The 25,865-nt window shown below is 44.1% G+C and overlaps 1 protein-coding gene across 1 annotated transcript; it reads left to right on the forward strand.

Annotated features, from left to right (window-relative positions):
- The first annotated feature begins 16,930 nt into the window (after positions 1–16,930).
- On the forward strand, positions 16,931–25,392 carry LOC136573101 (flavin reductase (NADPH)-like). Its single transcript, XM_066574280.1, has 4 exons — positions 16,931–17,079; positions 17,384–17,585; positions 22,254–22,421; positions 24,369–25,392. The coding sequence occupies exons 1-4, from the start codon at positions 16,945–16,947 to the stop codon at positions 24,524–24,526; spliced, it is 663 nt and encodes a 220-aa protein (XP_066430377.1). The 5' UTR covers positions 16,931–16,944; the 3' UTR covers positions 24,527–25,392.
- The last annotated feature ends 473 nt before the right edge of the window (positions 25,393–25,865 follow it).

The following is a 25,865-nucleotide window of genomic DNA, read 5'->3' on the forward strand; positions in this document are numbered from 1 at the left end:
CCAAAACGGGTTTTTTTTTTTCAAGATCCCCCCCCCCCCCCCCCCCCCCGTTCGGCGCGAGACAACCCCGATGCAGGGGTTAAAAAAAGAACACCGGAGAGTGCTTACCTGAATCCCCGCGCTCCGGTGACTTCTTACTTACCTGCTGAAGATGGCCGCCGGGATCCTCTCCCTCGGTGGACCGCAGGGCTTCTGTGCGGTCCATTGCCGATTCCAGCCTCCTGATTGGCTGGAATCGGCACGTGACGGGGCGGAGCTACACGGAGCTACACGGAGCCCCATTCAGAAAAGAAAAAGACCCGGACTGCGCAAGCGCGGCTAATTTGGCCATTAGACGGCGAAAATTAGTCGGCTCCATGGAAACGAGGATGCTAGCAACGGAGCAGGTAAGTGAAAAACTTCTTATAACTTCTGTATGGCTCATAATTAATGCACAATGTACATTACAAAGTGCATTAATATGGCCATACAGAAGTGTATAGACCCACTTGCTGCCGCGGGACAACCCCTTTAATGTACTGTATACAGTGTGGATGCACCTGTGATTCCACTGCACAACCTGTTTCACATTCCAGGTACTGTATATGCCGTGTGCAGGCACATCCTAATGCCATATATACATGTGAAAGTCAGTCCGTCCAATAGTCCAATCCATATTTCAGCCCCATTTGTGGTGGCATTCTCAATATAATACGTGTGCTATAATACAAATATTTGTTAACCCCTTAAAAGGGTTGTTGGAGAGTTTTACTATTACTAGAAGCGCAGATAGCGCTGTGAACATTGTAGCAGCCTGGGTTGGTACTGCAGACAGTGAATTCAATGGGAGCTTTGCCTGCAGTACCAACCCAGGCCTCTGTATTATGGACAGCGCTGTCTGCTTCCGGCACTGCCAGCAGGCCAAGTCATTAGCTGTATTTACTGCATAGCAGGAGTTTGGGGTTTATATTATGTCTGTATAACTTTTTATTCATATATTTTTGGGGGGTGAGACCTAGAAATGTCAGCATTGTTTTTTGGGTTTTGTTTTTACTGACTTTACTATGCAGCATAAATCCCTTGAGAACATTATACTCCGGCTCAGCACGATTAGAGCAATACCAAATTTATACAGTCCTAATGTTTTACTACTTTTGTAAAGAGGGGCATACATTGAACTCACAGGGCCCCACAGCAGAACTCAGAATTAAATTAGGGACAGCATATCTATAACAGCGGCTCAGCTCTAGTATACCTCTAATACAATCACATCATAGAGACGTTAGATTCTACACTGTGATAGTGATTACAGTGCTGTTACCTCCAGTGATCACATGTGACATCTCCTCTGATTGATGACTTCTGCTTTGGTTTTTGTTCTTTGTCTGGGTCCAGAATTCCACTAAGATTTCTTCTTTCCAAGATTCATCCCTGCACACTCCCCATCCTACCACTAGCTCTCACTATCTCTCCATAGTATTGGTGTCTCCTCTGTGGCCCCAGAAAGTACCGCTGTGCCCTCAGTGTATCCCTACAGACTACTGGTGTCCCTCTGCAGTGCAACAAACTACTGATGTCCCTTCTGTGTCTTCCCTTTCCCCTGAATGTCCGACTAGCAGGTGCAGCATAAATCTCTTTGTAACCTGCTGGTAGGGGGCGCTGCTCTCTCAGGCTTCTTATACACAGCTGAGCGCGATATCAAGTCATGAAACCCAGACTGATATCGCACTTATCAGCGTGTGATTCAACCAAGGACCCGAGGCGTTTTTCTTTGGAAACGCCTCCCATCACTTCAGGTAGAGTGCAGGAAGGAGGTGGAGAGGAGAAGGCGGCTTCTACACTGATGGATCCAGACCAGCAGGAATGTAAGTTCCAGACTTGTGAAGGGGAAGGGATGTCCGCAGACGTAACCGCTCATCTCTAGTTATAAATATTAGTGGAAAAATGGGTAAACCAGAAATAGTCAAGAGAAATCACACTGGCATGTTCATGTCAGGAATGCCAACCACACTTTACAGATATGTTGTAGTGTGATTCATATAGAACCATTGCAGTGGTAGGTGTATATTAATACTTACCAACTGGCCTGAAATGTTCGGGAGAATCTAGGAAGAGAAGGCAAATCACCCGGGCACCGAACCTATGAATTACACTCGCCTCTCTCCCTCTGCACCCCTCTTCATTGTTGGGCATTGCTGGCAAGTGAAATGAAGTGCAAAGAAGGAGAGAAGAAAATAACGACAGGTCCGGGGCTTGTATTCAGGTCTGTATAAGGTCCGTGTGATGTCAGAATAAAGCAGGGGAGGGGTGACGGCTAGTCTGGTGGTCTGTATAGAAAAACAGGAGACCACATGGTCCATGTCTACCATTGTAATATTTCCTTATCATTACTCTTTAAATGGGTCCTATAGACTGTATTGTCAGTTCTGGTCTAGGGTTTGTACTAAGTAGGGTCTGATCTGATATTTGTATTCATTCCCTAAGGGGTTTTCTGCTCTTTTTTGACTGATGACCTTTTCCCTAGATAGGACATCAGTACCATAGTTGATGGATGGGCATCTGCTGATCTGGACCCCTGTCCATCAGCTGATCGTCCAGCCCACTGTCCGGTATAGTAGGCTGGATGTTGTGATCACTGGTCAGAGGAGGAAGTCTGATCTCGGAACATGAAATGTAGGAGCAGCGTGGTGCCATTGATTTCAAGCCAGCGCTCGGCCTACAACCATTTAACTTATGATGAACTATCCATAGAATGGGTCATCAGTTTAAAAAGTGCAGAAAACCCCTTTATTGACGAGCCCCTTTAAAGCCATAATGACAAACCATTTCCAATTTTTTTCATTGCCCATTCCTAGAGCCATAACATTCAAATTTCTCCATCCCCATAGCCGTACTAGGGCTTGTTTTTTGCATACATGTATTATATAACTTTTATTAACATTTTTTGGGGGAGGGTTGAGAAAAAAATCAGACATTTCACCATTGTCTTTTGGATTTCACTTTTCAGGTCAAGCATGCAGAATAAATATTGTGATACATTATTCTCTGGGTCCGCACGATTCTGGCGATACCAGAATTTTTTGTGTTTTGCTATATTTGTACAGTATAAAGACTTTCACGTTTCTGTCGGCACCTCCCAAGAGCCATAGTGTTTTTATTTTACCACCAACCGAGCTCTATGAGAGCTTATTCTTTTGCAGAGGATCTTTAGGGCTCAGTCAGATGGCGTATTTTGCTGCACATCTTATTTGCATTTGCGATCTGCATCTATTAGAACCAATGCTTTTCAATGGCAGCGGTCACATGTCTGGTTTTTACCAGCGCACAAAAATGTGCAGCGGTAAATCTAGGGCAGCGGATCTTAAAACGCAAATAACTACGGTATTCAGGATTTTTTGGATGTGAAACTCTTGAATGATGTATCCAGGGGTTTCACCTGTGGCCAATGAGGCCAGCGGCGGCCCCACTGACATACAGAGAAGATCGCGATCCTCTGTTATAGCTGTGACAGCTGTGGCTGAGGATTTCTTCATCATCACTGAACACTGTGACAGCTGTGGCAGAGGACCGCAATGCTATCCCAATGCCGTCACAGTGTTCAGTGATGAGGGGACTCCCTGCCAGGATGAACAAATCCTCGGCCACAGCTGTGACAGGACTACCATCTTCTCTGTATGTCATGGGGCTGGGGCTGCTGCTGCTGCCGCTGACCCCATTGACCACAATGTGAAACCCCTGGATGTGACAGCATCCAAGGAATCCCCTGCTGCAGCTGTCACAGCCGCAGCAGGGGATAGCGGGCAGCGCACTTTAGGTGTGCATAAATGCAGCCAAGTGCATTTTCTCAGTGTGATGCCCGCTTTGGTCACGCAAATATTTGTGCATTTGGGTTTTGCGCAAAACAATGCGCAGCAATCAAACGCCCGTCTGACTGAGCCCTCAGTCTTCATTTATCTCATTTTTGGGAAAGATAATCACTTTTTATTACACTTTTTCTAGAATTTTAATTAATAAAATCTGCAATTCTTTTTTTTTTAAGCTCTTCACAATATGTCAAACCATTATATTGTGCAAAAATAATGCCATTTTCAATAAATCCATGTGTGTATTACTTATTGGTGCGAGTCAATATGCAATATGTGTGTCATACTAAATGCATACAAAATGTGGGTGCCAATCATTCAATATAAGGATAGTTGAACATGCATATAGTATAATTATCACATGGGTAAGGTACCATGTCATATTAAGTTATTGTACAGTGGAAAAACAAGATCATTTCCCCATGGCGGCGAGCGTAGTTGCGCATACAGCCGTGTGAAACCGCCCTAATAGTGCTTCTCAAATCCAACCCGCAAAGATGAAATATGCTTGAACACCACAAAGATGCTAATAAAACTCTATAAGACCCTAGGTAATCATGTCAAAACCATACCCTCAAGAGAGATTACATTATAAGAGCACGGCGTCGGCATTAGGAGTCACTTACATCACACAGTCCAAATTACATAGATACACATCGCCAAAAAACTAACATGCCAAAACATTTAAAGTGGGTCCAGAGATGAGTAAATACAAGAAAAGTCATGCAAAACAAGATAATACAAATGGGAGGCCAAGACAGCAGATAAAAAAAATATTTACTCACAATTTAAACCCCGCCCCCTACATCACACACCCCCCCCCCGCCCCGCCCCACAGAGCAAAGTAGAGTCCAGACATGATCTTAGGCAAAAGATCTAAAAGTCCTGAGGACAGTCATAGTGCAAATCTGAACCGTCCAATTTACACCAAGGAATTTTCTTCAGAGCCCATAAAGGTCAAGATCACGAAGTTCCATCAGTCCAACGGACAATCCACCAATGATTCCAAGACGTGAGAAAGTAGGGCCAGAAAGAAGCCAGAACTCCAGCGGTCAAGGAGTATTACCAACGGGATCCCAAAGAGGCAGCCCCCAAATAGGTAACCTGAGGGAGAACACAGAGAGGAGACCTATAACAAAAAATATACAGAAGTGTCAAAACAAATGTATCAAACAAACAATTAAACAAGGAATCCTGTAAATAAGAGATCTTCATGGATGCTTTATGGGCCAACGATTTGTAACCGAAGTATCCCCCTGGATTCATACTCCTTTATATGGGTCATTATGAATGTAGCAACAGTAAGGGTGTGGGGGGTGTATGGGGGGGTGGCACATGGATGGATTCTAATTGTGGAATCCATGATCGCCCTTAGAACATGCTGAAATAGGATTGCTGATGTGGGAATATTCTTTTAGGAGATCTGGTCTGTGGTTTCAATTAGTTTAGGGGTCTCAAGGAATTTGTATCTATTTAGGGGGTGTATATTTAAGGGATTTAAGGTGGTCTGTATTTGCTTAGGGGGTTGGTCTTGGAATCTGTATATATACATATGCAATTGTTTTGGAACATTTGTAGCACAAATACAACTACATGGATATATATTTTTTATTTTGCCCCCATTTTTTGTTTTATTATCATTATTTGGACTGTTGATTAATTATTTTATATTAGTAAATGATACAGAATACATTTTTGGGAGCAAAACATATTTCTGACTGCAAACTGCCGCAATTTTAGCATATATAGTAGTGTCATGCAGGAATTGACCCATTTTGACAGTAAACTGTCAAAAAAAGTTAAAAAGTTAACTCACCTAGAAGAGCTGTCCGTGGCCAATCAGAGGCAGTGCCCAGCTATTATTGAATGACAGCTGAGTACTGCCTCTGATTGGCTGAGCGCTCAGCAAATCAGAGGCAGCACTTTCTGGAGGCGGGGAGAAGAAGACTGCTGATACTGGAGAGAAGAGCCAGGCGGCTCTTCTAGGTGAGTTAATCTTTTTTTTATTTTTTTCGAGAGCTTGCTATGATTATCAGGAAAGGGCTTATATTTCAAGCCCCTCCCCAAAAAAATCATCACTGCAAACCTACTGCTTTCAATGCGGCCGCAGCAGTGCTGGCCCCATTGAAAGAAATGGGAAAGCATCATGAACTGCGGTCCCCGCGGGGGTGAAGGAATCCCCTGCCATAGCTGTCACAGCTGTGTCAGGGGAGCAGAATGTTCTCCCTATGTTTTCGATGGGGCTAGCGCTGCTGCCACTGGCCCCATTGAAAACAATGGGCGATATCGCAGATTCTTCTTTGCGATGCGAGATTACAGTGAAAACATCGTAAATGAGAATGAAACCGTTGAAAATCATTGGTTTCATCATCATGCGTTTTCACTCTCTCTTACATCGCAAGGCGATTGCATAGCAAGTGGGTGTCCCCCCTACGGGTGCCAACCGTCATGCCATAGAGGCTGCAGAATCTCAGCGGTATATTTTACTTTAGGGCTCCTATTCTCTTGTGTTTTTATAATGCTGCGATATCGCTGCGTTTTCTAATGCGATTGTCAGTGGGACTTTCTAATGTTAAAAACGCATCGCAGGTTTGTGCTTTGTGATTTTTGTGCGATGCGTTTTTAACATTAGAAGGTCCCATTGACAATCGCATTAGAAAACGCAGCGATATCGCAGTGTTATAAAACCGCAGCTGTGTGGGCGCCTTTACAGCGCAAATGATGTGGAAGATATTCAAAAATCTCATCCATATGAAATAGAGAATTTCCGCACAGAATCTGCAGAGTATTTGAAATACATGCCGGCTCTAAATCCAAAGTCCGTCTAGGCTGCTGGTTGTGATGGCGGATTTCAACCTTTGAAATATAAAGGCCAGTAGAGAATCTGCATTAAAAACCTGGATCAGAAAGCCTGCAGCAAAAATGGAGTAAGTGAAGACACCCTTAAGGAGGTACTGAAGGTATGACCCGTCACTAGGGTACACTAACTTACTGCTCATACACGGCACTGAGAAAGCTATATAAGAACAATAAGACAAATCAGACAGAGGAAGTGTAGGAGGATTTCGTTTTGGGTGAGCGTCGCTGTCATTTCAGTCCATATCAAGCACAGTGCCATACTTGGTTTATTGGCTTTTCTTGGTATTGCAGCTCAGTCCCATTCCATTGAATGGGACTGATTTGTTCCCAGGCCATGTGACCGATAAAGATAATATCACTGGCCGGGGAAGAGGCTGCAGCGCTCACCTGAGTGCATGCCCTCTTCAATCAACTGATCGGTGGAGAGTCCAAGCAACAGACCCCACTGATCTGATATTGATAACCTATCCTGGGGATAGTCATCAATAAATAATACGAAATGTCCAGACGGGTGAATGTAGGCAGCAGAGTCTTGGAGCTCAAACAGACGAGCGTGACGGCCGCAAAACCAGAAGAAACTAAACCTTCATTTCAATAGTTTACCTTTAATTAGCGTGATTCTCGCCGATATTACTACATACGAGAACAGATAGGTCTTGCCTGATCTTTCTCACACATAGAAAACAGGACAGAACCTACCTTTCAGCTTTTTTTAAACCATGCGCAATAGCACGAAATTTAAAGGGTAAAGTAGGAAACTTTCCACTGGTTCATGGGTAAAGGCTCTCCGTAGCGGCGAGCGTATTTCTGCATGCGCCTGTGTGTTTAAGCCCTCAGAAGCAGTAGCTGATATTTTTGTCCAGCACAATATGTCTAACCTGTCCGAAGCTACCCCGGCCGAGCACATGATGGAAAGTGAGTCTACTGATGTCATCCGAGGTTGTGCCGCCGGGGTGGGGTGGCCGAGCACCGATGTGTCCTACAAGGAACAGAAAAGGGACACATTAAGATTAATGGAAAATCTGCTATACAAGAGTCACGATGAGGAGAATTTGGGGGGAAATTTGCAGGTAGCTACAATAATAATATCACTGATGTAGAAGCATTGTAAACCCGGATTATTGGGGATAAAGTGCCAGTTCAAGGGCTTATTCAGATGTCCGTATATCGCCCGGGTCTTCATGCCTGGCCGATATACACTGACCCTTTCTCCAGGGGTAGGAGGCGGGCCTGGAGCAATGCACTGAACTCTCACCCCTTTTCCACTCTCTTTCCACCCCTCGCCACTATTTGCAATGGGAGGGGGCGGGACAGGGGGGAACTTATCTCTTCCCCGTCCAGCCCTTCCATTGCAAACTGTGGCGAGGGGTGGAGAGCAGGTGGAAAGGGGGCGGGAGCTCAGTGCACTCTGCCTCCTCCCCCTGCAGCGAGGGACAGCGTATATCGATTCGAGCGTAAAAACCTGGCCGATATACGGACGTCTGAATACTCCCTTAGGTTTATACTGAGAAATGTTTGATAAAATACATAATACATTTTACTGATGAGGACACATACTTTGTTCCACAGGTCTTTCTCTTTTACATTTGATGAATCCTTAACCCTTAAATATCCTTAAATATATGCCATGCAATCATGAAGGGTGTATAAAGCGGGACCAGAAGCCAAGTGTGCGCCATACCTGCCAGCTATCAGCTGTTTTGGACAGCTGTCAACCATCACCAACTGTTTAGACCCACATTCAACTTTGATTGCAGCATCTAAATAGTTAATTACCAAAGTTGACCACGCACCTAAACAGTCAACCAAAAGAAGGCCACCCTATCGTCTCCCCACCCCATGGAATGCAATCATTAGTACCAATGGGCTAGCATTGCAACATGGAGACTGTTACTCTATACTGCAATACTGAAGTGATCATAAGTTCGAGTACCCTGTGGGGCTATATGAAATATAGAAAAAGGTTTGATAACATTTTTAAAACAGTAAAAAAAAGGTTAAGGTTCAGAAAAAACTCTTTTTTAATTTTTCCAATAAAAATCTAAATAATAAAAAAAAAACTGTGCTGACAAGATTTTTCATGGCTTCATATGAGTGGAGTTCTCATTAGGGACCATTGCCATGAACATATTCACCCCATACTCATCAGCCATGTAATATCTTCTGGCTTCACTGATACTGAGAACAAGCACAACATTTTGGTGGAATTTCCTGAAGACTGGCATCTTCTGCCCATCTTATGCCATCTTTAGCAGCAGTGAGCTGTAAAAAGATGTACCAGATTTATTAGTAAGTGAACGCGCCTTAATAAATTTGGTCCATCTTTGACTGTTCGCGCACCAGAAATGCAAATTAAATTATTCTCTACTGCTAAACCAAGGCCCCGTTTTTGCTTTCCCCTTTTGAAAAATGCCAAAAGTGCAACTGTGTATCAAAAGCCTGTAACTGGCAAATGTATCAAATAGTAAACGGACAGGGTTATAGATAAGAAAAGCCAGTCTATAAGTAACAGTGTGGTAAAGCAGCTTCCCCTTGTAGTTAGTTGTGTCTGTGTATGTGCATCTATAGGTGTTATGGCTCTCCATGCCCCCAATCTGTATTCCTCTACCTGAGTCCCGGGGGTCTTCTTTCTTTTCCTCTTCTTTCTTGATTGCAGGGTTCTCCTCCTCACTTGAGTCCAAGATAAGGATCACCTCCGCTTCTCCACATCCTCCTCCTCTCTGGTCTCCATGATGTTTCTCCTGCCAGATGTTCTGTCCTGAGCCAATCCTCCTCTTCCTCCCATGGCTCTTCTTCAGAGACGTCTCCTCATCTTCCGATGAATCAATGACGTCTCTTCTCCGCTTCTCTCCTCTTACAATCTCCTCCATTTTTAGTCGCTGCTGCATAAAGCTGCTGTGCATCCAGTCTCTGACAACTGTCACCTGGACTGCCAACTGCCACTCAAGATTCAAACTGCCCGCATGCCGCTGGTCATGTGACTGATAACTGACCAATAGCATTCACTTATATGTGCTATATACTGTATACATGAGCCATCATTTCTGCTCTACAGGAATTATAAACAGTCTTCATGTATTAATATAAACTTTATGGTCTTCATTTGTATTTCTCCATCCATTTGGTCTTCATTTCTATTTGATTATTGATTAAATCAGCTAGTATTAGCAGAGACAAAACGAGTTGTTCATTTTTATGCCCACATTACTGACCTCTGATAAGATAACAAAATGAAAAACATTTCAGTAAAAAAGGTATAAAAAATAGCTCTATATGGGATGACAAAAATGCTTCAAAAGTAGGCCAGAAAAAAAAATCGGGTCATAAAACCGCCACATGGGTAAAATCGTTAGATGTGTCAATTGGACACTTGTGCACATGTCAATGGGACTTTTGTAATGTTTAAATCGCATCGTACAAAAATCGCTATTTTGCGCTTCTGCGTTTTTTGTGCGATTTTAACATTAGAAAGTCCCATTGACATTTGCAGTAAAAAAAATGCAGCGATATCGCAGCGTTAACAAAACGCTAGTGGGTAAAAGCCCTTCTGGTGACCTTCAAGGGGCCAATAGTAATTGTGAGGCCTTAGTCAGACGGGCGATTTTTCGCGCGATTTGCGCATGCGCATGCGTCCGGCGATTTTATAAAACCATTGCTTTGCAATGGTATCGGACACATGAGCGCTTTTTATGCGCTCGTCCGATAAATTATAGAACAAAAAAATCGCAGATCGCACCTATCTGCGATCTGCGATTCCTGTTCTCTTCTCTATATGCGCTCAATGGGGCCGGCGGCAGCAGCGCCGACCCCATTGAGAACATATAGAAGACAAATCATTCTTCTCTGCCACAGCTGGAACAGCTGTGGCAGAGAAGAACGATGTTTGTCCATTGAATTCAATGGAGCCGGCAATACAGCCGCTCCATTGAAAGCAATGGGCTGCCGGCGTGCGCGGGGTGAATTATCGGGAAGGGGTTAAATATATAAACCCTTCCCTGCAATTCATTCTAAAATGTGTTAAATTTAAAAAAATTGTATACTTACCTTTCCGCTGCAGCCGGAGTCCAGCCGCGGCCGCTGTCAGTTCTCCTGAACTGCTTCTTGGCACTATTCAGCCGGCGGGGCTTTAAAATCCCCGCCTGCTGAATGATCTGCCTCTGATTGGTCACAGCCCTGACCAATCAGAGGCTGAAAACACTCACACACCCATTCATGAATTCATGAATGGGTGAGTGACTGCTGCCTCTAAGCGCTGAGCCAATCAGGGGCAGGTCTGACTCACATCCATTCATGAATGGGTGTGAGTGAGGCATGCCTCTGATTGGCTCAGCGCTGAGCCAATCAGGGGGCAGGTCTGACTCACACCCCCTTCACACCCACTGCAGGACGGCCACGCGGCGCTCTGGCTGCCGGGAGAAGGTGAGTATACAATTTGTTTTTATTTTAACACATTTTAGGATGGATTGCAGGGAAGGGCTTATATATTTAAGCCCTTACCGACAATTCATCCCGGGCTCGCCCGCAGCGCATTGCTTTCAATGGAGACGGCTGTATTGCCGTCTCCATTGAATGCAATGCGCTGGACAGCTCCGGCCCGTTTCTAATGAAACGCGGCTAGGAACAGATTTTCGGGCGATTTGCGGGCGACTTGCGCGCAGCGGTCACGCGATTTGCGGATGCGCATCCGTCATGCGATCCGCAAATCACGCGAAAAATCGCCCGTCTGACTAAGGCCTAAGACGGTACAGTAAGGGCCTGTTCACACAAGCGTATTTGCGTACATAATATGCAGTGAATAGAAGCCATTGATGTCAATGAGTTTATTCACATGATGTATATTGTCACACAGCATGACCTATTTTGTTGCGTACTACGCACCGCAATAGGCCATTGAAGTGAATGGGCTGCGCAAATACATGGTGAATGCGCCGGAAACCTGTTGATTCACTGCATATTTGTGCACCATTTCAGTGGGCCCATCTGCAGTCTTTTTTGCACACCCACATACGTTGGCATAAGCGATTTTTGATTGCGCAAATACGCATAGTACGCCTGTGTGAATGAGCCCTAATAGAGATCCCTATTGTGGTCACAGTAGTAATAGTGTCCCTTACAATGGCCCCAGTAGTAACAGTGATTCTCATAGTGTTCCTAGTAATAATATTGACCCCCCTAGTGGTCCCAGTAGTAACAGGGTACGCCATAGTGGCCCAATTAGTAATAGTGAACCCCACAGTGGTCCCAGTAGTAATAGCGACCCCCAGGGTGACCCCAGTAGTAATAGCGACCCCCAGGGTGGCCTCAGTAGTAATAGTGATGCCCACAGTGGTCCTAGTAGTAATAGCGAATTGCACAGTGGGCCCAGTAGTAATAGTGACCTTCAAAGTGGCCAAAGTAGTAATACTGACCCCACAATTGCCCCAGTAGTAATAGTGACCTCCACAGTGGCCCCAGTAATAATAGCGACCCCCACAGTGGCCCCAGTAGTAATAGCAACCCCACAGAGAAGTTTGCTGTGGTCGCTTGTGCATTGTGAGCGGAGGCGTTGTCTTGTAGGAACAAGATTCATTTGGACAGCTTCCCGCGCCTTTTGGCCTTCAGAGCTGCCTTCAATTGGTCCAAAAGTTCAATGTAATACCTCGCATTAATGGTGGAACCATTGTGAAGGTCGTCCACTAGCAGCACGCTCTCCTTATCCCAGATCACAGACTCCATCACCTTAGTGGCTGAACTTCTTTGGGTGAGGAGAACCACTGTGCCTCCACTCTTTTGACTGCTCCTTGGTTTCAGGGTCATACAAATAAATCCAGGTCTCATCCATGGTGACCAGTCGATCCAGGAAATTCTTATCAGACCGGAAACGCTGACAAATGGACAGGGGAGTTTTCACTTGCATGCTTTTCTGATCGTATAAGCTTATGTATTATTTCCTGCCATGGAGGAACCCTTATTTTTCAAATTTCTTGGACAACCCCTTTAACCCCTTGAGTGGCGGGTTTCTTACCACCCTGTCAGAACCACCAGGTCAGGTTTTTTAAATGGGCCAATACTTTAGTTTCCACTAATTTTTCAGTCGCATTCCAAGAGCCATAACTTTTTCATTTTTCTATTGACACGGCCATGTGAGGGCTTCTTTTTTTGTGGGACAAGACATCATTTTGGGGTATAATGTATTGCATAACTTTTGTAAAATAAATTGTAGGGAGATTGGGGAAAAAAAGAAATTCTGCCATTAGTTTTTTTAATTTCATTTTTACTTCGTTCAACGTGCAGAATAAATACGATTCCGGCAATACCAAGTTCATACAGTTTTTTATGTTTTGCTATTTTTGTACACTTAAAACATTTCTTTTTTAAAGGTTTCCTTTTGTGTCGCCACATTCCAAGAGCCGTATTATTTTTTTTTCCATTGCCAGGAGGTTTTTTTTGGATGAACTCCAGTCTTCAGTTATCTATTTTTTAGGAACATGTAAAATTTTGCTCGTATTTTATTCCATTTTTTCTAGTGGCAAAATTAACTAAATCTGTAATTCTGGCATGTTTTTTATTTTTATTTTTCACTGCATTCTCTGAGCAGTATTAATGATATATTAAAGTAATTCTACAGGACAGTACGATTATGCCAATACCAAATTGTAATAGTTTCACAATTTTTTAAAAAGAAAAGTAATAAAAGTTTAAATCACCCTCCTTTTTCCATATCTATAATAACATAATACAGAGCCGGAGCCGCGGGAGCAGGTGAGTGCCGCGCTGGTCCCTGCAGGGGCTCGGGTCGGGTCCCGCTGTGAGAATTCTCACAGCAGGATCCGACCCGGCCGTCTGCAGGCGGCCTTAGAAGTTTAAGAAAACTAGTAGTGTCCAGGACAACTTGAAAACTGGTCGTCCGAGCAGTTTCTGATATTCAGGTGTCGACAGCACTGCTAGATGTTTCCACAGAAGACGGAGACTACATAGTAACATAGTATGTTAGGCAGAATGAAGACAATGTCCATCTAGTTCAGCCTGTTTCAACCTCCTTGTTGATCCAGAGCAAGGCAAAAACCCCAAGGGGCAGAAGCCAATTAGCCCTTTCGAGGAAAAAATTCCTTCCCGACTCCCTAATGGCATTCAGACTGTTCCCTGGATCAATCCCTAACAGTTCCTACCTGTCTGTAAGACCCAGCTCAACAACCCGCTGGTCACCTAAAATTGATATATCCTTCCGCTCTAGAAAGACATTTGGTCCCCTCTTAACTCCTCAATGGATTTTGCCATCACCACGTCCTCAGGCAGAGAGTTCCACAGTCTCACTGCTCTTACAGTAAAGAACCCTTTTCTGTGTTGGTGATGAAACCTGCTTTCTTCTAGACGTAGCAGATGCCCTCTTGTTACCGTCGCAGTCCTTGGTATAAACAGATCATGGGAGAGATCCTTGTATTGTCCCCTCATGTATTTATACATAGTTATTTGATTGCCCCTTAGCTGTCTTTTTTCCAGAGTAAATAATCCCAGTTTTGATGCCTCTCTGGGTATTCCAGTCCCTTCATTCCATGTATTAGTTTAGTTGCCCTTCTTTGAACCCCCTCCAGCACTGTAACATCTTTCCTGAGCACCGGTGACCAGAACTGTACGCAGTATTCCATGTGGGGCCTGACAAGTGCCTCATATAGTGGGAGGATAATGTTCTCGTCCCTCGCCCCTACACCTCTTTTAATGCACCCCAAGACTTTTTTAGCTTTTGCAGCAGCTGACTGACATTGATTGCTCCAGGTAAGTCTGCAGTCCACTAGTACCCCCAGGTCTTTCTCCATATCAATTTTCCTTAGCAGTACCCCATTTAGTGTATATTGGTGACATCCATTTCTCCTGCCCATATGCAGAACCTTACATTTATCAACATTGAACTTCATTTACCATTTTTCTGCCCAAGCCCCCAGCTTATCTCGGTCTGTTTGTAGCCGCACATTGTCCTCTGTTGTATTAATTATCTTGTATATTTTTGTGTCATCTGCAAATATTGATATTTTGCTGTGCAGCCCCTCTATCAGGTCGTTGATAAATATATTGAACAGAATGGGACCTAGTACTGAGCCCTGTGGCACCCCGCTAGCGACAGTGGCCCAATCAGAGTATGGACCGTTTATTACTACCCTCTGCTTTCTATCTCTGAGCCAGTTCTTTACCCAGATACACGTTTTCACCCAGTCCGAGCGGTCTCATTTTATATATCAGTCCAGATATACGAGATCAATAGACTCTCCCAGGTCCAGCCTAAAAGTTACTTCATTGTAGAAGCTGATCAGATTGGTCTGACATGATCGACCCCTCATGAACCCATACTGGTGAGGGGTTATACTGTTGTTCTCCTTGAGAACAACAATTGTTCTCAAGAACTTATCCCCCCTGTGAGATTTGCAGGTTTCGTCTTCCCATATTATATCTGGATAATTAAAGTCCTCATGATAATTACTTCGTTGCGGTTTGACACCTCTTCTATCTGTCTTAATAGTAAGGTTTCAGTTTCTTCTGTTGCTTTTGGTGGTCTATAGAAAACCCCCATCAGTATTTTGTTATTTTTTTTCTCGCTGTATTTCTACCCATAGAGATTCCACGTGTTCATCTCCTGCCCCTATATCCTCCCGTAGCCTCGGCATTAAGTACAATTGATGTACAGACATACGCCTCCCCATTTCTGGTTTCCACAGTCTCTTCTGAAGAGATTGTAACCTTGTAAATTCAACGCACAATTGCACTTATCATCAAGCCATGTTTCCGTTATTCCAACTATATCGTAGTTTTCATCAGTCATTCTCGCTTCAAGCTCACCCACTTTGCCGATCAGACTTCTTGCATTCGTAACCATACAATTTATACTGTTGTTTTTGTTCTTTAAATTCATTTTGCTACTAATGGTACTATTGGCTGTTCTGCCAGTTCTAACTGTACTAACCCCACTCACTGCTCGACGTCCTAGAACATTATGTGTGTCACGTTCTCTAGTTCTCACTTTGTCCTGGGCATTACCAGTTTTCCTGAACATCTGAATCAGTTTCCTGACAGTTTGTGTGCTCACTAGCTAGCTTCCTGGGTATTCTTCATTGAAAGCCTCAGCCACCTCACGTGAACGTCTGTTACAGACTATCAGGATGATCTCAGTTCTGTCCTGAATTGTTGACAGGATCTTATGAAAAAGTATGCAATTAGTGTTTTCTAGATCATAAAATACAACATACGAACTTTATTAATACGCAACATGACATCATCCATAACTTGAAAATGTTTGCAGGTATTGAAAAAAATGAATGCGCCTTTAACTTTCCAGTGAAATCCTACCCTTAAAGGCAGAGGCATAAGTTGTTGCTCCTGGGCCCCAATGCAAAACCTGTAACAGAGCCCCCAACTATAATGCTTTTTTCATACCGTGCTTCCCTGAAAATAAGCCCTAGCTACACTACAGGGGAAAAAAAGCAATACTCATCTAGTAGCCAGCGTTCAGGTCCCTCACGCTGGGCTGCAGCACTGCTGCAGGCTGCTGTGTGGTCCTGAACGCTGACAGAGCATTTCTTCCTGGTAGCGGGGCTTGAATACCCCGCCTCCAGCAAGAGATTGCTCTGATGGTTCATCAAGTGCCATGTCAGCCAGTCAGAACCATCGCTCGATTGACCAATCACAGCCATTCAATGATGTCATTCAATGAATGGCTGTGATTGGTTAATTGAGCGCCAGCTCTGATTGGCTGACACACGCTCGATGAACCAATCAGAGCAATTGCTTGCTGCAGACTGGGTATTTAAGCCCCGCTACCAGGAAAAAAATGCTTTGTTGCCATTCAGAAGTGCACCGAAGCCTGGAGATCAGCGCAAGGGACCCGATCACTGGCTACTGTGTGAGTATTATAAGACACCCCCCAAAAATAAGACACTGTGCCTCTTATGGAGCAAAGACTTATATAAGACAGTGTCTTATTTTCGGGAAACCGCGATAGTACTGGGCTCCCTATATGGAGAAGAGAGGCCTTATGGGCCCACTAAGGCTCCTGGGCCCAGGTGTATCTCTTTTTGTTCAGAAGATATTCCAGCTGCTTCTAACTTTTGAATCACCATGTACTTTGTTTGAAATTTCAGAGGTCTACAGGAAGGTGAACTGGCAGTTTAGGCATTATAATCCTGCTAAAGTTTGAAATTTACAAGTATTTTACAAATTCAACTTAGAAGTTACAGCAATAAAATATGAATGTTATCATCAGAAACAGGGATTCAGAATGAAACTAATAGTCCTTGGAGCTACCGGACAGACGGGTGTACCGCTAGTAAACCAAGCCCTGCAGGATGGACATGAAGTAACGGCTCTTGTAAGAAACGTCAGCAAAGTGACCATCCAGCATGAGAAACTTAAGGTACTTTATACTCTCTAATCACAATTACCTACAGTAGGTAGAATTCCATTATTACTGGTGAAGATAGATAGATAGATAGATAGATAGATAGATAGATAGATAGATAGATAGATAGATAGATAGATAGATAGATAGATAGATAGATAGATAGATAGATAGATAGATAGATAGATAGATAGATAGATAGATAGATATAGGACATTTGCAGGGCTGGATTATAAAAATCTGCAATCCTCACATAGAGCATTACAATGCTGTTCTCTGGTGAAGTATATCAGTCCACTAACATCTGCATCTTTTCTAGGTAGTAGAAGCCAATATATTTTTGGCAGACTCATTAGCCGAACATTTCGGAGGACATGATGCAATTATATCTTGTCTGGGATTCCCATATAAAATATTCTCATCAATAAGTGGTTACACGGACTCCATGACAGCCATTGTGAGTGCTATGCGACAGACCGGGGTGAACCGGATGGTGACCATGACGTCTTGGTACACAGACAGTATGTATCTACAGCATAATCCTATTTTTCTCTGTTGTTGCTCTACAAACAAGGTAAATTATCGACAAAACTTCTTAGGGCCTATGTTGGACCAAGAACAGACGGTCCTGGAAGGTTGTGGATTATTACTATTAGAGATGAGCGAGCATACTCGCTAAGGGCAATTACTCAAGCGAGCATTGCCCTTAGCGAGTACCTGCCCGTTCGGAAGAAAAGATTCGGGTGCCGGCGGGGGGCGGGGTGCGGCGGGGGAGAGCGGGGAGGAAAGGAGGGGAGATCTCTCTCTCCCTCTCTCTGCCCCGCTCCCTCCTGCTCACTTCCGCAACTCACTGCTTCCCCGCGCCAGCAGCCGAATCTTTTCTTCCGAGCGGGCAGGTACTCGCTAACGGCAATGCTCGCTCGAGTAATTGCCCTTAGCGAATATGCTCGCTCATCTCTAATTACTATGGATTTCTGCGCTGAAAACCTGCAACATTTTTTGCAAAATTCGATTCATTTATTGTAAAAATATATTAATGCAGAAACGGAAACCTTGAACAAGGAATGCTTCTATTTATTAAATGGGTTGGAGGACATTAGTTCTATTCTTGCAATTGACTTACAATGCCATAATATAACAAAAACAGTAAAACAGTAAGGCCTTATTTACATGAGAGGTTTAAGGGCGAGCACCCACTGGCGTTTCCCGCGTTTTTTCCGCCCGTTTTCCGCGGCGTTTTTCGCGGCGTTTTCGCTGCGTTTTCGCGGCTTTTCTATTAATTTCCATGGAGAAAAATAAGGACACATATGCAACTGACAGCTCCTATGTTAAAAACGCAAACGCAACGCAAAAAAAACGCCAGTGGACAGGAACACATGTTATCTCTATGCCTGTGCAGGAAAAAACGCAAAACGCAGGTAAAAAAACGCCAGTGGGTGCTCGCCCTAAGTGTGTGAAAAACTGACCAATTTTAACACGAGGGTATGACATCCATATGACATCCATATACCTTGCGTGTGTCTGTTTTTTGCATCCATGTCTTGATCCATGTGTCATTCATTTTTTTTCTCTTGCGCAAAACCCTTTTTGTAGAGTTGCTTAGCAATAATCAGTGAAAATGGAGCACACACAGATGTCCTCCTTGTGCACTTCCTTTTCTTTCTTTTTTTGCACACCCATTCAATTGAATGGGTGACTGTCCTCAGAGATGTTGAACCAGAATGGGACATGCTGCAATTATTTACAGTCCATGTTAAAATAACGTCTGTATAGCCTTCAATCAGAATGCCTTTAGACGTCAGACAGTGGATTGGAAAGGGTTAAAGTTTAACGTTTAGATTCTCACGATCCAGAGATAATCTGAACAATAATCTTCACTGTAATAGGGTCCTAATACCTCTATAAATAACATACTGTTTATGTTAAGATCTGGTTAGTAACACACATGGCAGGTTTCAAGGCACTTTTTCGAGCAACAGCCAGCAGTGGATAAAAAACACATAGGTTAAGTTTAAAGGAAAGACTGAGTCAGGAAATGTAACGTTTCTCCTTAGGGAGAGCACCTAGAAGGTGTAAGGAGACTTATAAGACCATCCATGCTCCTCTGGGGAATATGCAAATAAAAAGATGGAACAACACCTCTACAGTGCCACCTATTGGAAGGAAGCATAGAGGAGCAAGTCAATGTCAGGCCTTTTAACAAGCCTTGTAACAATAACTGGGAATATAAGCCAAAGCCAAAATCTTCTCCAAAAGGAAAAGATAACCATGCACAGACAGCTGTTTCAGAATGATCGCCCCTCATTAGGGTGCAGCAGGTTTCTGGCATGGCTGGGTGAGACCTATAGAGGTGTGTTAGGAATGGTATTGTTTCTTCTTAGAAAAAGAATACTCTGGGAAATATGCAAATGTGAAGATAAAACATTGCCTCTGCAGTGCCACCTATTGGAAGGCGGCATTCCTGCAAGTCAAAGTCGACCCAAGTCTATAGGTCTCTCACTAGCCAAGCCAGAAATCTACTGCACACTGATGAGGGGCAATCACATTGAAACAGCTGTCTGTGAATGGTTATCTTTTCCTTCTGGAGAAGATTCTGGCTTTGGCTCATAATTCCCAGTTATTGTTACAAGGCTTGTTAGAAGGTCTAACATTAAAAAACAGTATTAAAAGACTGATAATACTTTTTTTTAATGTTTGGCTTGTGTCCTTTCGGCTTTTTTGTCTTGATCATCTGGATTGTCTCACAAACAGATATTGGGCTTATTTACTAATACTGTCTAAAAGTTAGTGTAAGCATCACACAGCCATTACCTTCTTATTCCGTCCTCCATTTCTGACATTTCCTCACATCACTAATTTCCAAGATTATTTTCCAATTGTAATAAAACATTTACCACAATTTCCTGCTCTGTGCTTCCTTCTGTCTCTTCCCTCTTAGTGCTGCCCTGCTATTGGTCAGCAATCTGATCTCAAGAGATAAAGAGAAAAAAGAGCCATCGCTGGTCATTCCTACTGAGCAAGCCCGACCGGTAGCGCTGGAATGACTATAGGACGCATCCATAGGCAACCTGTGAATAAACACATCTGAAGCGCTAGGAGAAGATTATGGTTTAAAGACCTACAGACACAAAATCCAGAGTAAACTTAAACTTTAATAACATTTGATTAGCTTTCATAGAACAGCTACTTTACATAATACCCCTTCAAAGTGCACCTGTTGTTTCACAGGACTTTTCAGAATAAGCTACCATGTGTGTGCAATTAATGAATAATACTATTTCTGGTCATTACATAACCTGTATTTTACATTTTTCATCAGTTTTCCACTAATTCTCAGTCTTCACTGAGCAGGTAGTTGGATATTAACTGTTATGATATCTCCCATGCACTTCACACATAGAAGATCAGGATATATTCTCGATCTCTCTGTACCATAAGTATATACACATAAGTAACAGCATCATGGAGGACAATGTACAGCAGTACTGAGCAGTGTAGAGGTGATTTCAGTAGCTATGACAAAGTAAACATTTATGATTAGATGCAGCCACATCTGTGTGAGTCTCTCTTTTTCCCTCTCCCTCTGTAGCAACTTTATCCTCTCGCCTCCCTGTTGCAAAGACAGTATGGGCAGCATGATACAATACTCACCCCACTTCCTGTAATCCAACTTGGTGCCTCTGTTACTACAGACATGACAACATGCAGTGGACAGAAAATTAGTAAGAAGGGAGACCTTTAGTGCTTGACAGTGTTTTTTTGGATAATATATATACCAGTGAGGGTGAACCTTTTAGAGACCGAGTGCCCAAACTGCAACCCAAAATCTATTTATTTATTGAAAAGTCCCAACACATCAGGGGGCGGGGCTTATTACGGCGTATGATTTTACCTCCATTGTTATAAAAAGCAAAGGTCTGTTTCAAAATAGACAGGGTGCAGATTTTGACTGCTTTTTGGATGCGGAAATGCTGCAGAATTTCCCACGGAAATTTCCACTGAGGACATTCTGCAGCATTTCCACCACATGTAAACATACCCCAGTAGTAATAGTGATTCCCCTAGAGTGGCCCCAGCGGTAATAGTGACCCCCACAGTGGCCCCAGTAATAATAGTGACCTCCACGGCGGCCTCAGTAATAATAGTGACCCCCACAGCGGCCCAAGTAATAATAGTGACATCCCACAGTGGCCCCAGTGGTAATAGCGAAGCCCCCACCGTGGCCCCAGTGGTAATAGTGACCCCCCACAGTGGCCCCAGTGGTAATAGTGACCCCTCACAGCGGCCCCAGTGGTAATAGTGACCCCTCACAGCGGCCCCAGTGGTAATAGCGACCCCTTACAGCGGCCCCAGTGGTAATAGCGACCCCTCACAGCGGCCCCAGTGGTAATAGCGACCCCTCACAGCGGCCCCAGTGGTAATAGCGACCCCTTACAGCGGCCCCAGTGGTAATAGTGACCCCTCACAGCAGCCCTAGTGGTAATAGTGACCCCTCACAGCAGCCCTAGTGGTAATAGTCACCCCCCATAGCGGCCCTAGTGGTAATAGTGACCCCCCACAACGACCCAGTAGTAAATAATGTCCCCCTGAGACCGTTAAACTTACCTACTCCTCCTTGTTGAAGCACCACTGCTCCTCTGCTTAGCGCTGTTGCTGGTGCTGATCCCAGGTGCACACTGTGATGTCAGATTGTGCTGCTGGATGCCTCCTCCACCTTCCTCTCGTGGAGCCAAGGAGGAGATGTCAGGGGAGGAGGATCCCAGATGCACACTGACATCATAGTGTGCACCTGGGATCAGCACCGCTGAGTGAAAACCGGCAGGGAAGCCGCGTCACCCCAGCTGGTATTCACTGCCGTGGTGAGCAACCGCCTGTGCGCGTGCCAGCAGGGAGGGCTCTGCGTGCCATAGCTTCGCCACCACTGATATATACTGCATATCCAGTGGGTGGTACAGAAATTGGTACGTAGAAATGTAGAAAGTGTGGGCTGTGTTTTGTATCTTTCAGTTTAAGGGTGCATGAATGGGTGAAATGTGCTGCAAATCTGCATGAAAATCCATGTAAAATCTGCACCAAACAATGTGATTTTCAACATGAATTTTGGTGCAGATTCTTTCTGCTGAGGAAAACCCACAGCAGATCCACCATGTGTGAACATGTACTAAGGTAAATTATTTTCTTGCCAACAGCTAGTTCGGGACAGAATGCCAACTTCTTCGTGAGGAACCTTCTTCTACCACTAATTAAAAGTGTCCTCACAAACATGCTTGAGATGGAAAAATATCTAGAAGACGAATGTTCTGATCTTAACTGGACTGTCGTAAGACCACCAGGACTTCAAAATACACCAGTAACAGGTAGGTATTCGTATTATACATATATTTGTAAAATGACTAGACCGAACTGATCTCAAGTCCAAACCCAAAAGTTTAAGTGTATCTGTGACCAATTGATGAGGTTTAGGCGAAATCCATATCTGAGCTAGCAGTTTTGTTTTCTGGTTCCATTATGGAAGCAGGAAAAGGGAATCCCCGTGATGAATGGATCCATATCATAATGGAACCAAACTGTACCTAACAGACTCATTGAGTCCTTGCAGAAGTCTTGGTGCCATACAGGAATAAATTCGCAGCATGTCCTAACTTTCTGCGATATCGCCCATCGTTTTCAATGGGAGAACTCCGCGTTCCTCTGCTGCAGCTGTGACAGCCGTGGTGGGGAATTCCTTCATCCCCGCTGTTTCCACGTGAAAAAGCCTCGCATCCACGTGTATGAAGGAGCCCTAAAGGGTTTAAAGTGAGGATCTGTCTGAGGGATCCTGCACATGGCCATACCACAAGACCATACTACCTCCAAGTTGTACAGAGCCATAATACAGCTCCCATAGACATGCATGTAGCATTACTAGGTCTCCTTTTGCCTCTCATTTTATACAAGGCATACAAGGCTGCTTTTGTCAATTCCCCTATGGTGTTCAACGGAAAAGAAAATGGTAGCAAGCTCTTTAAGCTGGCATGCTTATGGAAGCATTCTTGAGTTATATAGCAAATATTAGCAGAGGCGTCGCTGCTGCCCGAGTCATGTGAACATAAGCAAAATTAGAAAAAAAATAAAGTAGTAAACATAGAAAAAGTCCCAAATTAAAAAAATATCTACTAAGAAAAATTACCATAAAAAAAGCACAAAACAGCTTGCGCAACAAAAAAAGCGAAGCAAAAATTACCGTACATATAGCCCCTTACTTGCGAACAGCTTTCGTTCCAGGCGCCGGTTCGCAAGTACATTTGTTCGTATATCCGAACAAATGGTTTTATGGAGGGGATTGCGGGTGGATCTCGCTCCATACAACGTCGGGTGCCGGCTGTTCTTTCAGCGGGCACCCAGCGTCAGCAGTTCCGGCAAGTCGTGCCACTTGTCAGAAATGTTAACACTTTAAATGCCGCTGTCGGAATAGACAGCGGTATTTAAAGCGTTAACAGATCAGAGGAGCAGCGCGGCTCGTCGGAACTGCTGCCGCCGGGTACCCGTTGTAAGAACAGCCGGCACCCGACATTTGGGGGTCCCGTACGGCATTCCACGATAAGATTGCGGGACGCTGTGCAGTTGCTAGGCAGCCGGGGGCCTTCTGAAAGGCCCCAGGGCTGCCTATGCAGAGCGCCTATCAAACGCACTCTGCATAGGCAGCCCTAGGGCTTTTCAGAAGGCCCCGGCTGCCTAGCAACCACACAGAGTCCAGCGATCTGACCGGACAGGTTTGATAGCAGCCTGCCCGGTCCCTGCACAGTATGATGTCATGCCATAGCATTATACTGTGCAGGACAGATTGTTCGTATCTTGCGAAGTTCGTAACTTGAACGTTCACAAGTAGGGGACTATCTGTATTTCGTTTGACTACCAACAAAAGATGGTCCGAAGACCTTTTCTTTGGTAATACAAGTATTTACTAAATTAGACATATCAGGAGAGGTGACACGTAATTTTGATGTGGTAATGGCGAATTCGATGAAAGCATTTAACATCGGCCTGGACGCCTTTCTTGAGCGATACAATATTACATGTTATAGTCACTGACTACTTCAGAAGGGTCGGTGATCCGGGGATTATTCCGATTGTTAGATTGGAATTTTTTTTCCTTAAATGAGGAAAATTGGCTTCTACCTTATTGGTTTTTTTTTACCTTCTTCTGGATCAACATTGCAGGTTAATAGGCTGAACTGGACGGACACAAGTCTTTTACTGTCTAACATGCTATGTGGGTCTTGGCACAAGAACTTAAGAGCTAAATACTTTTTTCTATCTTACAGACAAAGAAATATTGACCCACGAAGGATATTTTGTCCCAGATGAAAGAGGTTACCCAATAACCAACACAGTATCGCGAGCAGACGTTTCGCGCTTTATGCTCTCTACTCTTAATGACAACCAATGGACTAGGAAGATAGTTGCCATGTGTTGTAAATAATTGGAAAGAATATGGGGTGGTATATTCATTTATATTGGCACAACCAAACATTTTAGAGTAAAACTATTTTTTAATGCGTTTTGGATTTTTACAGGTGATATGTGCCACTTAACCACATGGCGCGCTAATAGAAATGGGAATACAAGCATAGAGTTCGAATACTGACAAACTATTTCACATATGATTATATGTCCCTGGGAATGCTCAAATATATAATTCCAACCTTAATTTACCTAATGTAATGTTACTGCACACATGGAGAGACCTGTCAATCAGCGCCTGGAGGGAGCAGGGCAGTTGGGGGAGTGGGGATGGCATATACAATTATGCATGACCTTCATCAGACTCATCTCTGATCCGCCACTGAAAAACTTAAAAAGTCCCATTTTTACAGCCTCTTAACCGATAGCTCCATTCAGACAGCAGTAATTGTAAGCCAAAACCAAAAGTGGGTCAAAAATAGAGAAGAGATGCAAATGTTTCCATTAGGCCTCCTTCACACAGGCGACAAAGTCATGCGATTTTGTAGCATTGCTACAATGCTACAGATCGCATGTATGAGAAGCCCATGTTTTCCTATGGGTTCCTCCACACATGCGATATTTTGTAGCATATTACAAAACGACACAAAAATCTCACAGGTCCCACTATATGCACGCGGCTCGTGAGGTTTTGTAGTCCATATTTCCCTATGGAGCCTTCCTCTCTGTTGCATCGCATGAAAATGCAATTTTCGTGTGATGCGATGCAACTTTGACAGTAGGAAATCCTACTGTCAAACCTAAAATTTAAGCCCTGGCTGCAGAAAAAAAATACACATTCATCACCTGTCCTGCGCTGTCAGCCCAGCCACATCTTCTCCTCCTCTGGCTGGGGATTCAAAAATCCTCGCCTCCTTGAAACGCTGGCTGTGATTGGCTAAGCGTTAGCCAATCACAGCCAGCGCTTCCAGGAGGCAGGGATTTCTGAATTCCTGGCCAGAAGAGGAGAAGATCACTGCCGGGGACCCGGGGAGAAGGTGCGGTCAGGCTGACAGCGCGGGACAGGTGATGTATGTGTGTTTTGTTTTTTTTCTTCTTCAGCTGCAGCTTATTTTCGGGGAAGGGCTTATATTTCAAGCCTCCCCCGAAAAACCTTGCATGTGTTGGTACAAAGTCACAGTATCACCGCGATATGTTGCAGCAATGTCACCCGGACCAGAGATGCCGTGTCACCCGTGTGAACGAGGCCTTATACTTTTCTTTGTAGGTTCGATGTTTTTGGACCCATCAAATACTGATTTTTGAATGCAGCCTGTAGGTGTAAGTGACACACCGCTCAAATTAGTGTGTCTGTCACT

This window comes from Eleutherodactylus coqui, chromosome 7 (assembly GCF_035609145.1).
Source record: "Eleutherodactylus coqui strain aEleCoq1 chromosome 7, aEleCoq1.hap1, whole genome shotgun sequence".
NCBI lineage: Eukaryota > Metazoa > Chordata > Amphibia > Anura > Eleutherodactylidae > Eleutherodactylus > Eleutherodactylus coqui.

What these genes read in the sequence shown, in the direction of transcription:
- LOC136573101 (XM_066574280.1), top strand. Translation starts at nt 16,945, where the DNA reads ATGAAACTAATAGTCCTTGGAGCTACCGGACAGACGGGTGTACCGCTA. An exon ending in TCCAGCATGAGAAACTTAAG is followed by an intron (nt 17,080 to 17,383) that starts GTACTTTATACT and finishes CATCTTTTCTAG; the next exon opens with GTAGTAGAAGCCAATATATT. An exon ending in GACGTCTTGGTACACAGACA is followed by an intron (nt 17,586 to 22,253) that starts GTATGTATCTAC and finishes TCTTGCCAACAG; the next exon opens with CTAGTTCGGGACAGAATGCC.